Below are 13,949 nucleotides of genomic sequence, written 5' to 3'. Positions count from 1 at the left end.
TCAGCCATAAGAAGAGATAAAATATTGCCATTTGTTACAACATGGATGGACCTGGACATAATCATGCTAAACGAAATAAGCCAGACAGAAAAAGTTGAAAATCACATGATATCACTTATATGTGGATAAAAACCTAAAAGCAACAAATGAACAGGACAAAGAAACAGAGACTCATGGACATGGACTATAGACTAGTGGTTACCAGAGGTAGGGGGTGGAGGGAGGTAGATGGGGTAAAGGGAGTCAAGTATGTGGTGACAGGAAGAATTCTAAGTATATTTACATACAATGTAAATATATATTTCTTACTGTTAAAGTGTACAGCTGAAACTTATTGGATTTCGTTAACCAATGTCACCACAAAAAATTAAATAATTAAATAAAGAAATGAATGAATGAATGAATGAATGAATGAATAAGGGAGTGGGGAGATATATACAACAAAACCAAGTGGGATTTATCCCAGGTGTGCAAGTTTGAACATTCAGAAAATCAAGGTAATTCATCACATCAGCAGGCTGAACAGATTATGATCATATCAACAGATAACAGAAAAAGTATTTCATAAAATCCAATACCCATTCATGATAAAAATATCTACAAAAAATCTTCAGCTAACATCATAGTTAATAGAGAGAAACTTGAAGCCTCCCCATAAAGATCAGCAACAAGGCAAGGATATCCCACCACACCACTCCTTTTCAGCATTGCACTGGAAGTTCTAGCTAATATAATAACGAAATAAAAGGTATATAGATTGTGAAAGGAGAAATAAAACTGTCTTTGTTCACAAGTGACATGATCATCTATGTAGAAAATCTGGAAGTATCAACAACGAAAAAACTCCTGAAACTAATAAGCAATTATAGCAAGGTTGGCAGAATACATAGTTAATATACAAAAGTCAATTGCTTTCCAATATACCAGCAAGTGGAATTTGAAATTAAGAACAATACCATTTACATGTAACATTCCCCGCCCCCCCGACCCAATGAAATACTCAGGAATAAATCCAACAAAATATGTACAAGATGTATCGAGAAAACTACAAGTCTCATGAAAGAAACTAAATAAATTGAGAGGTATTTCATGTTCATGAATAGGTAGACTCAATAATATCAAGATGTCAGCTCTTCCCAACTTAATCTATAGAATTAACACAGTATCAGTCAAAATCCCAACAAGTTATTTTATGGATGTTGACAAACTAATTCTAAAGTTTATCTGGAGAGACAAAAGACAGAAAAGCCAACACAATATTAAAAGAGAAGAAAAAAGTTGAAAGACTGATACTGACTTTAAGACTTGTTATAAAGCTACAGTAATCAAGACAGTGTGGTACTGACCAAAAAAAAAAAAAAAAAGGACAAATAGATCAATGGAACAGACTTGGGAGCCTAGAAATAGATCCACATAAATATAGTCAATAGATCTTTGACAAAGGAGCAAAGGCCGTACAATGAAGCAAAGACAGTCTTTTCAACAAATGGTTCTGGAACAAATGTACATTCACATGAAAAAAAATGAATCTAAACAAAGACATTATACCTTTCACAAAAATACCTCAAATGGATCACAGACCTAAATGTAAAATGAAAAAGTCCTAGAAGATATCATAAGGGAAAATTTAGATGATCTTGAGTATGGTGATAACTTTTGAGTACAACACCAAAGGCATGATCCATGAGAAAAATGAGCTGGACTTCATTAAAATTAACAACTTCTGCTCTGTGAAAGAAAATGTCAAGAGAATGAGAAGCCATAGATTGAGAGAAGATATTTTCAAGACACATCTGATAAAGGCTGTTAACCAAAATGTATAAAGAACTCTTAAAACTCAATAAAAAAACCAAATATTAAAAAATGGGCCAAAGACCCAAACATACACTTTACCGAAGATCTACAGGTGGCAAACAAGCATATGAAAGGATGCTCTACATATGTTGTCAAGGAAATGCAAAATAAAATGAGATAACACTACACACCTATTAGAATGGCCAAAAGCCAGCCAATGACAACAAGTACTGGTGAGGATGTGGAACAACAGGACCTCTCATTTACTGTGGGAATGCACAATGGTACACAGCCACTTTGGAAGACAGTTTGGCAGTTTCTTACAAAACTAAACATATTCTTACCATATGATCCAGCAATCAATCACACTCCCTGGTATTTAGCCAAGGGAGCTGCAAACTTATGTTCACACAAAAACCTGCACAAGGATGTTTATAGCAGCTTTGTTCAAAATCGCCAAAGTTTGGAAGCAATCAAGATGTCCTTCAGTAGGTGAATAGATAAATTGTGCTATATACAGACAATGGAATATTAGTCATTGCTAAAAAGAAATGAACTATCGAGCCATGAAAAGACACTGAGGAACCTTAAATGCAGATTACTAAATAAAAGAAGCCAAACTGAAAAGGCTGCATGCTGTGTGATTCCAACTATATGACATTCTGCAAAAGGCAAAACTATGGAGACAGTAAAAAGATCAGTGGTTGCCAGGGGTGGGATGAAGAGGCAGAGCACAGAGGATATTCAGGGCAGTGAAAATACTGTATATGAGACCATAATGATGGATACATATCATTATACATTTGTCCAAATTCAGAGAATGTACAACACCAAGAGTGAATCCTAAGGTAAACTATGGACTTTGAGTAATAATGATGTTTCCCCATGGGTTCATCGATTATAACAAATGTACCACTCTGGTGAGGAATGTTGATAATGGGGGAAGCTATGTATGTGCAGAGGGCATAGGATAAATGGGAAATCTCTGTTCCTTCCCCTCCATTTTGCTGTGAACCTCAAAGTGCTCTAAAAAAAGTCTTAAAAAAAATCCTACTTTCATGGGTCTTACACTCTAGGGCAGAATTTTTCAAGCTTGGCAGTACTGACATATTGGGCCAGATAATTCTTTGTTGTGTGGGCTCTCCTTTAAATTTTAAGATGTTTAAAAGCATCTCTGACCTCTGCCTTCTGGATGCAAGTAGTACCCCTAGCTGTGACAACCAAAGATGTCTTCAGACAATGCCAAATGCCCCTTGCAGACAAAACACCTCCAGATAATCCAGAGCCTGTTAGGTTTTGTCTGGGTTGGTCATGCAGTGTTCAAAATCCATCCCCCTCTTCTTTGACCCCTCAAAGCATTTTGCTAGCTCGAGTGTCCTGGCTGGTGTCATGACCACTCATGTATCTCTTCTTACCCGCCACTAAAGAGTGAGTCCTAGGGAGACTCTAGCTTACTCATTCCCTGTTACCCGTGTAGGGTTAGCAAGATGCTCTTAGCATGCACTCCAAGGTTAGTTAAGTCATAAAGGTTTTGTCTGTTTGGGGGATGCATGTGTGTGTTTTGAGGGTTATCTTGAAGGGAAAAAACCTCAAAACATTTGTAAATTAAACTATGGAAATAAAATACTCCATTATCACAATGGAAAATAATTTTATTACTCCTAATCCTAATATGGCAGTGCTTCTGAAATCACAGGGGATATCACTAGCAGAAAAATGTAGAATGTTGACTTTCTACACATAAGAAGATTTGCCTGACTTGAGCTGAGTACATAGGTTTGTTCTGGTGGATCAGAGCAGAGCCATGTACTTATATAACTGAATAGGTAGGCAGATTAGAATCTCAACTTGGTTGGTTTACCATGTAGTCAACTAAATGATGCTTATCCAAATACAGGGGAGTGGGAGATGCAACTAGGAAGTGATAAACATGGGTGTCAGGTATATACTGGTAATATCTGATTTCTGAAGCAGGGTCCTGAGCACATGGGTGCCTGCTTTAGCATCCTTTACATCAACACTACCCTGAGTGTAGAAGGGGCTCAAGTCAGACTGCAATCAATGACATCACTAAGTGCACTGCCTAGCTGAACAAGACTTTGTTGGTGATGGTAACAGCATCCTGACCTACATAATGATAAGGGCACAAGTTCATGACCTTATCATGGACCAGCATGCCAAGTAGCATTGCTTTAAGCCTCTTTAAATAACTGAAGTATCTCAAGTGTTTTAAATGTTTACAAAAACTCTTGACAATGAAAATATAAATAAGGAGCACACCATGTAAATCATGGTGTAAATCATGGTGTGCCCTATTTGTGCTTATTTGTATTTATATTTGTGCTCCTTATTTATATTGTGTAAATCATATGAGTACACATGACTGGAAAACCCCATAGATCATAAGGTAATAAAGCAAAATGTCCACAGGGGTTGACTGTGGATGTCTCTCCTGTCTTCCTTTCTCATGTTTTCCATAACAAACACCTGTTACTTTTACAAAGACAAAAATCCACTAATAAACTTCTTAAAAATGAAAACACACTTACCATGTGTAGGACATATTTTTCTGCTTCCTGAGGTCCAGATAACTGCACACGACTTGCCATATCTTGTAATGATAGTGTTAAAAAGGTCTGAAATTCAAAACAGAATTAATCACAGGTAAAAACAACCAAGAAATTTTATTAAATGTGTAGAGTTCTACTAAATCATTGAAAATTTGCTTTCCATTATTGTACAAAATACTTTTTTGTTGTGAAGATGACTCAAAATTGATGAACCCAGTGGTTTTAGTCATTACTTTTCTAGAGGAGTAATGGCTTCTAGAAATGTATCCTACACATACTTTCCTATGTCTGAAATGACATATATGCAAGGTTATTAACTATAGCATTGTATGCGATAGCAAAAGATTGGAACCACCTAAATGTCTATCAACAGAGGATGGTTAAGTATATAGCACACTACAATTATATAAATGTACTACTATACAGTTGTAAAAAAAATTAAAAAGTGAGGACCTTTTACGAACTGAAAAAGAATTCAAGATATGTACATCACTAAATATAAAAGAGAAAGATGCATAACAGTGTATATGGCATGCTAATATCTATGTAAAAAAGAATGCATGCATATGTATGAATGCACACACACACGTATGTGTGACCTTATATGTGCACAGACAATCTCTAGAATGATACTCAAGAAACTGGTAACACTGGGTTGCCTCTGGGTAAAGAAAAATGGTGGCTGGGGTATATGAACTAAATGGAGTTTTTCGTATCTTTTGAATTTTGTAGTATAAATGTATTATCAATTAAATAAAAGAAAAATGGAACTATCACATTCACCCTTCAAAATTCGAAGCTAAAATGTATAAACAAATGGAGAGTTAGAAGGAAACTGGTGTTTACCATTTCTCTGCTTGGAACTTAATGAAAATGTCTCTTTCAGCAACAAATTAAAAGAGCTCTTCTATTTTATTTTTTTGAGAAAAGCTGGCAATATTTACAACAATGGCATTTTCAGAGCAGGGCACGTTAAAACTCTGATTTTGAAAATTCTCGATAAACTAATTACCAAAAAAAAATCTACATATAGTTTAGTTCAGAGAGCAATACCCAAGAAAATAAAATTATTGTTAATTTTAAGAAGTATCTAGTAGTTTAACATAAAGGAGAACTAAAAAGTGGACATTTCTAAGTACATATAAAAGTATCATTTGTCCTATTTCAAAATAAACAGAAACTGCGACCTGAATGTCCATCAGTAGAGGACTGGTTGAATAAATTATGAATTATCTATACAACAAACTACCAGGTAGGGTATTTGTAATACAGGGTTATGTTGCTGGAAAAGAGGTTTAAGACATATTGAACAAAAAGAGCAGAGTACAAAATAGCATATAGAATATGACCCAAATTACATTTAATTGGGAATGTCTACATACGCACATAGAAAAGAGACAGAAACAAGAGGAATCTAGAAAAATGTCCACGAAAATGTTAACATGGAGTAAGGGATTTAGCCTCCATGACCCTACGTGCCTTCCAGGCAGCAATACTATGGGACACAGTTCTTGTTATCAGCACTGACACAGTCTTGTTGAGACTTCTTGAAAAGCTTTTGATTTTCTGACTTCTGAATAAGAGACTAATCTGTCTAGAAAATCCTTTGATTTTTTTTACCCCTTCTATTATTACATATGGATATGATGTCAAAAAGTATAACAGCAACTATCAAAGATTTAACCTTCTGACTAAAGACAGACTTTAATGACACTGTCTCTGGCCACCAGTAGCCATGCTGTTCCTCTCCTATGTCCCCAGGGCAGTGCTTATTAGCTCAGTGGACCCTAATTAACCATGAGTCAGCACATGCAAGACCCAGCCAGTGCTCCAGCCCTGGACTGACCACCTCAAGGTCTTTCCTGTTCATATGGTCAAAATCATGTTCTAGATTTACCTGATCCAAATCAGAAAACTGTACTTTGCTATACAGACTTCTCAAAGGATAAACTATCAACTTATTCTTAGTGAGAAACTGTGGTTGACTACTTCACAAGATAGTTGACTGATGATTTTTGCAGTGATGCTTACTTATTAGATTATGTAAGTTCTAATTCTTTAACTTTGTCATTTTGAAATTTAACATTTTCCTGAAATACACCATCTTTTAACCTTGGTAATATTTTGATCTTTTTATCTAATCCTCAAGTACTAGTAACAAACAGGGTGCAGCTCTTTTTTAATGGCTCTCTTGATGGTGAGACAGGAAATGAGAATGCTTCTGTTGGCACCTGGACCAAACAGAAAATTTTATGGGGAGAATAAGGCAGCTTGTTACCTTGAGTCCCATAGATCCTTTTTTGCCTGTGGTCAAGTTAGTTTTTCTCTGCTTGACAGGTTACATTTGCTTTTTTACTTTCTTAAGTTGCTTCTCTTTCAGTCTTCACTTTCCTCTCACAAATTAACATTTTACAAAGTTAACATTTCCTTTTGTTAGTCAGGAAGCTATAGTTACCCTCTCTAGCATATTTAGGAGTTTCCTTTTCTTTTTCAGTGACCACCTTCCTTCCTCTTCTTGCATAGTCTACTGCCTCCATGACTATCCTCTACTCATCACTTTCCCCCTCTGGAGAAACTCCAGGCCCTCCAGTGTCAGATCCATCATTCTTTTCTATGCTCCACTGGAAACCCAGCAGCCCTCCCATTACTAGGTCACCTAGCAATAGACACATCCTATTCTTGCTCCTCTGTTCCTTCACCCATCATCTCACTGCTGACATAGGGCAGAAGGTATGCATAGGGAGAGTTTTACCATGTTCTCACCAGCTGTGAACTGCTGTAGCTGACCAGACTACTTCTCAAGTGAAAAAAAACAATCTTCCATTTGTTTAAGCTGCTCCTAGTCAGCTGCTCCTATTCCTTGCAGTATATGCCTTCCTAGCTCACATAGGATTTTTCTTTTATACTTTTATATAATCAAAAAAAAAAAAAAATCAAATTACCTTCACTTTAAAAATAAAAATTATATAATTGGCTTACTTTCTACAGTTCAACTGCACATAGCTCATTCAACCCTGGCTTAAACGGTAATTAACGTCAGAGTACTACTGTGTTCAAATAGAGACACAGCCTCAAAGGTTCCAAGGCTGGTCGCAAGGGACTTAATCTGCATTGTTAGCATCACCCCATCTGCCCATGAAACTGTTTACCTCTCTCAGGCTACCTTTCCTTGCCTCCCAAGTAGCCATTATCTCCTACCCATCTTCTTCACCTGTCCCTCTTCTCAAATACCCTGTTCTAGCCCTAAAAAGACCAAAAAGTATAAATCAAACTCTAAGAAATTGGTTGCAATCATTCTTTCTTAGTATGGAAATCCTGCCACACTTTATTCCTGTATCTGCTTCCTCAGTACTGAGAGGGAAAAGAGATGAGGGGGAGGCCCCAGGGAGTCAGGAAATGTTGAGGGTAGTACTTGCCTCACCTTGGTTAGCCTTTGAATATTCTTCTTATAAAGAGAGGACAAGCATTGCTTCACCAGTCCCATGTTGTTATCACGAGTAAAAGTTTCACTGTGCTTATGTACCAGGTTGCGGAGTTCTGAGGGATTATTGGTTGAATAAACTTGTGCTAACTCGTGGTACGCATTGCTAAGAGGCTAAAGGTTTGAAGGTGAGGGAAAAAATCAGATTACCATTAGAGGAATAAAATCTGTATAGGAAGTAAAAGAAAACATGGTACTGTATTTTGAGTAAGTACATTCGATATCCTTTGTTACCCAACAAATGCCTAATTTTTAAGACCAAAGAGAGAAATTCACCATAATTTATTTTCGAAAAAACTGTGTAGAACAGAGCAAATAAGTGCATAGCAGGTGAAAGTGCACTGCATTTAGCAAAGGCATGCACGGCTTTTTTTTTTTTATTGAAGTTACATTGGGAACCAAGAAGGCAGAACTTCCATTTTTCTCAACTCTCTTGCACTCTCAGACACACACATAAACAGCTCCCCAGATACAAAAGGACAATTTGATACTTTTAATAAGGAGGAAAACAGGACTAACGGCTGAGGGCCTACTAAGAGCCTGAGCTGCCTTTGGCATTTTATTTTAAACCATTATCCTTTATTTTACACCATTATCCTTTATTTTAAATATTAAGAAGTTGAGGCAGAACTCCAAAAAAATGTGGAGTGCTCATGAGAAGCACAAGTATAAACTGGATTCAAACCTGTATCTCTACTCTGAGGTCTGTGTTCTTTTCACCATTTCTATCTCATAAATAAACTACTAATGCTTGTGAATGACACCATTTTATAAAAGCATTCCTTCTGTAACAGGCCAGCTCAAGGGCCACCTGAAGGAACCATGGGAGTTCTCCAAAATGATCTGAGAATGGCTATCCTAAACCTGTCCTGTCTCTTTTCCATGGGATCTCTCTTAGCCACCTTCCCTCCCCTACCCCACCCCTAGTCTGTGACTAGGCAGCCTAGAAGCCCGAGAACCACAATAGGGCTCTTAGATGAAGGACACTGGCTATCTTCAACAAAACATAAAAATCTTCTCATCAGGAATATTTACAAATTAATATCTTGTAATTTTGAGTTTTGTACAAGAACGTGGTAAAATTGTTATTAAAATTATTGTGGCCTCACAATCTTTTGAATTGCTCAATGTTTTTTAAAATCACGAGCATGTATTTCAAAAAAATTTTTTTAAATAGTTATTTTTTGATGTGGTCCCAAAGCTGGGTTGTCAGTGAAAACAAAAGATCAGTGAGCAGAACTTGCAGTCTTCACACGGGAGCTCTAGTATGATTTTCCAACACCTGGGCAAATTGAGTTCAATAAAAGCAGCAATGCTTTTTCAGTATTTTCACTATATAGTAGTAATGAAGAATTAAAAAAAAAAAAATCAACCCTTATTGGAGCTTAAACATCTATGGCTGTAAATGCCCAGAGCAAAAGTCTGAAAATAGATTCCTGAGGAACATTCTGTCTCAGTCAGGTGAACAGAAGGTGTATGAACTGGAATGGAATGGAGTCAGAGATTCTGCCAGAACTGCTACTCCCAGACTCCTAACAAACATTTAAATGTCTGCTAATTTGAAGCTGTTGGGAGAGCTAAATCACTATAAAATTATAGAACTATGTATTTTTACAATTTCCTATGGATTTAATATGTCACCTAAGAAGTCAGTTTTATTTTAAAAACTCACCTTAATGAATCTACCCACAATTTGAGATGTGTATTTTGGCAGCTGTTGTACTTTTCCAAGTAATATCAAAGAAACTAGAATATACTTTTTATATGATTCCAACATGATATGACTGACCGCCATGGCAGGGGTAGTTATGGCCTGAGCAAGAGAAGAATATTTAGTGTGAAGATAGCACATTGTAGCAGGAATCAACCATATATAATGCTTTAATTAAAAAACAATATTTACATTAAAAGTCCTATTCTTTTTTTAAAAAACATCTTTATTGAGATACAATTCACATACTATGAAATTTATCCTTTTAAAATATACGATTCAGTGGTTTTGGTATGTTCACCATGTTGTACAACTATCGCTACTACCTAATTTCAGAACACTTTCATCCCCCCACAAAAGAAATCCCATGTCCATCAGTAGTCATCCTCCTCTCCCCCCAGCCCCAGGCAACCATTATTTTACTTTATGTTTCTACGGATTTGCCTAGTCTGGACATTTTATGTAAATAGCATCATAAATATGTGGTCTTTTGTGACTGACTTCTTTAACTTAACATGTTCTACTCTATCAGTACTTTATTCCACTTTATAGCTCAATAGTATTCTGTTGTATAGATGTACAACATTTTGTTCATTCATTCCGTTGATGGGCATTTGGGTTGTCACTACCTTTGGCCACTATTAATAATAATGCTATGAACATCTGTGTACATGTTTTTGTGTGAACATGTGTCTTCATTTCTCTTCAGTATATTTCTAGGAGTGGAACTGCTGGGTCACATGGTACCTCTATGTTTAACATTTTGAGGAAATCCTAACTCTTTTCCATAGTGACTGTACCATTTTACAATCCCACTGGCAATTATGAGGGTTCCAAATTCTCCATATCCACAGCAACACTTATTATTGGCTGACTCTTTTTAATTTTAGCCATCCCAGTGGGTATGTGAATTGGTATCTCATTATGGGTTTGACTTGCATTTCCTTGATGACTAATGATGATGAGTATCTTTTCATGTGCATATTAGCCATTTGTTTATCTTCTTTGGAGAAATGTCTGTTCAAATCCATTGCCCATTTTTAAATTTTCGTATTTTTACTGCTGAGTTGTAAGAGGTCTTTGTATATTCTGGATGCAAGTTCTTTGTGAGAAATATGATCTGCAAATATATTTTCCCATTCTGTGGCTGCCTTTTCACTTTTTTCCCATTCTGTGGCTGCCTTTTCACTTTTTTCACCTGGATTTATGAAGGTTTAGAAGAACTGAAAACTATCATCCCCAAATTAGCCCAATGTTACAAATCAAAACCCAAACCACTGAGCCTATAAGGCATTTGAGATTATTCTGCAAAAACACTCATAAGTGCATGAGGATACATGTATAATAATCTCCAGTGCAACATTGCTTTTATAGTGGAATATCAGAATCAACTTACAGTTCCATCAACTGAGGACTAGGAAACTAACTAGGTCATTCTGTGGCATAAGATAAAGATAAAAAGATAAAGATGCTTTCGCTTTATTTATATAATGCTATACTGAATTTTTTTCAGTAAGCACATTCTTCTTTGGGAATTTTCTTTTAAAAGTAGTAAAAAAAGTCTGTATCATCTTCTGAAGTTAAAGTACTAATACCATCTACAACTGCATGAATATTATTAAAACATAGTGGCATGAAGCAGACTAACACTAGACAATGCTTGTCATTAGGGCAAAATCAGGGAATAAGTATATTTTCAGGTAAAAGGCTTCTATCCATAAATATAAAAAAAAGTTTTGTTTTTAACATTTTAACTACTTATGATAGAAATATTTTTCTAAGTACATTACACATTTTCCTGCCTTTTAAATGCCCATATCATCTTCATATTTCTAGATCAGTATGCGAATCATCAGTTATATTGGGCTGTAAAATAATAATGCATTCAGTGGCTATGAAGTGTATGTTTATAATTTTCTGAATGAAAAATTTGACTCTGTACTCTTGAATATTTTACCTGATTAGACAAATCCTTTAATGACACCAGCACTTTCTGGTGACCCTTCCCTAAGTGCCATTGGCAGTGCTTGTCAACCCCCACTCACTGAGACAATGCTCAGTCACAGATGTATACACAGGTATTTATGTGTAAGCATTTCAACTAAATTGTGATCTCCTTGAAGGCTTAGAATATGCTTTATTACCTTATATGTGCTATGAATAAAATACCAACTTATGAATAGCTGACAAACTTATCTTAAAACACTAGTATCAGCCAATATTGTATCTTTTCCAGACTGAGTAAACCTCCAGAACATTCTATCAAATTGTGTAATATGTCTCATTACAAAGACACAGACAAAAGTGGGAGAGATTTTTTCACTATGTACTACTTAATACTCTTTGAATTTGAACCACGAGAATGTTTTACTTATTAAAATAATAAAACTTACCACCACACATGGTTTTAGAACAAGACATTTAAATGATCATTCAGTTCAATCTCTTCCTTATATGCAAAGGAAGCTATAAATGTCAAGAGATGTACAGAACTTAACCCAAAACAGAGAGGGTATAAGTGGCAAAGCCTAGATTAGACCCCACTCATTAGTGCTCCTCCCCCAACTGCTACTGCCCTTCAACGTAAGGAACAGATTACCACCATTTATATGATTATAGAGAAACAGTCTTTGAAAGGACCCAACTCAGAGGCTGGGGGTCAATCTGCTCCAGCTATGCACTTCTTTGATCGTAAATATTCAAAACAACCTTGGGGGCATTGAGAGAGAGGATTGATTACCTGTTCATAAAAGTAGAGTGCTCTTTCAAAGTTCTTCAGCCCAGTGTATATCATCCCTCCATAATAATAGTAACATAAAAAGTGCTTTGCATCGTAGGCTCCATTCTCTTTACAGATATCCATCATGTCCACATCAAGATACGGAAGGGCAGGCTTAAAGCATTTTGCCAGCAAACAAAGCTGTGAAAAAATTTATATTACATCGTCATTTTAATTGTATGTTAGCAGAAGCAAATTCACAGATTCTAGAAAGTATGAGAAAATGATATTTTGTTTTACATTTTTACTTACAACTTATAACTCATTATAACATTATAATGATCTAAATGTCAACATATAAAATAGCATTTCTTTATAAAAGACTAACTAGCCATGAGATAAAATACTCCATAGATGAATTAAAGCTCATCTATCACTTAACTCGCCTAGAGATGTGCAAACAAGTAAGTCCTTTTAAATCTCTTTGCTGAACTAGTAGAATAGAAATAGATCGGCATGGTGTAATAAAAATCGAAGTTTTTTCTTCAATTATACTTTTTCACTTTCAGGATCCTTTAGGTAAGCGTAGGGAATTGTGCAACTCAATAAAGCAAGCACAGGCAACGTTCCGTATATGGGTGATAGAAGCACAGGAGTAGACATAGGTACAAATTTAATATTAGAGCATTTAACTGGATGTATGTTATACTTCAATCACGAAAGTTTTTTAAAAGAAAGCACATCTTCATGTAAAACAAGAACATGTGCTTGAAATAATCTACATACCATGTTATTCATTAAGGAAACAATCTAAATACCCTATAAGGACTGGTTAAACTCATATTATGGAATGCAGCTATAAAGCACTAATATGGAATCATCTCCAAGATACATTAAGTAGAAAAAAGCAAGGTATATAAAAGTTTGTAGAGATTGCTATTTATGTTAAAAAAAAAAGAGAGAGAGAGAGAAAGAGAAAATATCCACATATTTGCTTGCTTGTATGTGCATAAAATATCTTTGGAAGGATAAATATACTGCTAACACTGGTTTCCTTTGGGGAGAAGAGATGTGGCTAGTGATTAGAGTAGTAGGGAGACTTCATTATATACCCCTCCCTTTTGCCTGCTGGATTTTGAACCATGTACAATAAATAAATAACATTTTAAGGTGTAAGAAGTTATCTGTGTTTATTCTCAGGTTCCACGATTCCTTAAAAATAAAGTGACTTGGGATTTTTTTTTAACATCACAAGCATTATTCTATCTGTTCTACTCACATCACAAGCCTGCTAGCTGAGCACCATTCTGCAGTTTGTATCCAGCAGCCTGCTGAAAATTCCCTTACTAGAAACATACCTTTATGTTTCAACTTCTGGAACATATTACAGTCTCCACTAAATTGCCTATATTTATCTAATCTGATGTCAAGCAAACCGACAACCAACATTCTACCGCTAACTCAGTGTGACTCACACTCTTTGACAGCTTACCTGGCAGAGATCAGCATGTATTGAGGTCAGCTGGTTTGTATTCATCTGCATCTTGTCTATGGCTTGTTTAAGGATGCCAATTCCTCGCAGGGGCTGTCAGAAATGACATCTCTTTCAGATAAGTTCTCAAAGATGGCAGCACATTGGATCTTATGTTGTCACTTACAAATAAAAAATAACAC

The 13,949-nt window shown here is 35.8% G+C and overlaps 1 protein-coding gene across 1 annotated transcript in view; it reads right to left on the bottom strand.

Moving 5' to 3' along the window:
* COPS3 (COP9 signalosome subunit 3) overlaps positions 1-13,949 on the bottom strand; it is a 28,409-nt gene that overhangs the window by 7,094 nt on the left and 7,366 nt on the right. The window contains exons 5-9 of the mRNA XM_006908456.3: positions 13,768-13,860; positions 12,297-12,476; positions 9,518-9,658; positions 7,786-7,959; positions 4,344-4,430 (exon numbers count right to left, since the gene is read on the bottom strand). Of these exons, the coding sequence (XP_006908518.1) occupies positions 4,344-4,430; positions 7,786-7,959; positions 9,518-9,658; positions 12,297-12,476; positions 13,768-13,860 (675 nt within the window). The remainder of the gene's footprint in view (positions 1-4,343; positions 4,431-7,785; positions 7,960-9,517; positions 9,659-12,296; positions 12,477-13,767; positions 13,861-13,949) is intronic.

This window comes from Pteropus alecto, unplaced genomic scaffold, assembly GCF_000325575.1.
Source record: "Pteropus alecto unplaced genomic scaffold, ASM32557v1 scaffold52, whole genome shotgun sequence".
Taxonomy (NCBI): domain Eukaryota; kingdom Metazoa; phylum Chordata; class Mammalia; order Chiroptera; family Pteropodidae; genus Pteropus; species Pteropus alecto.
Note: the sequence above shows the minus strand (reverse complement) of the source record. Positions and strands in the feature narration are given on the sequence as shown.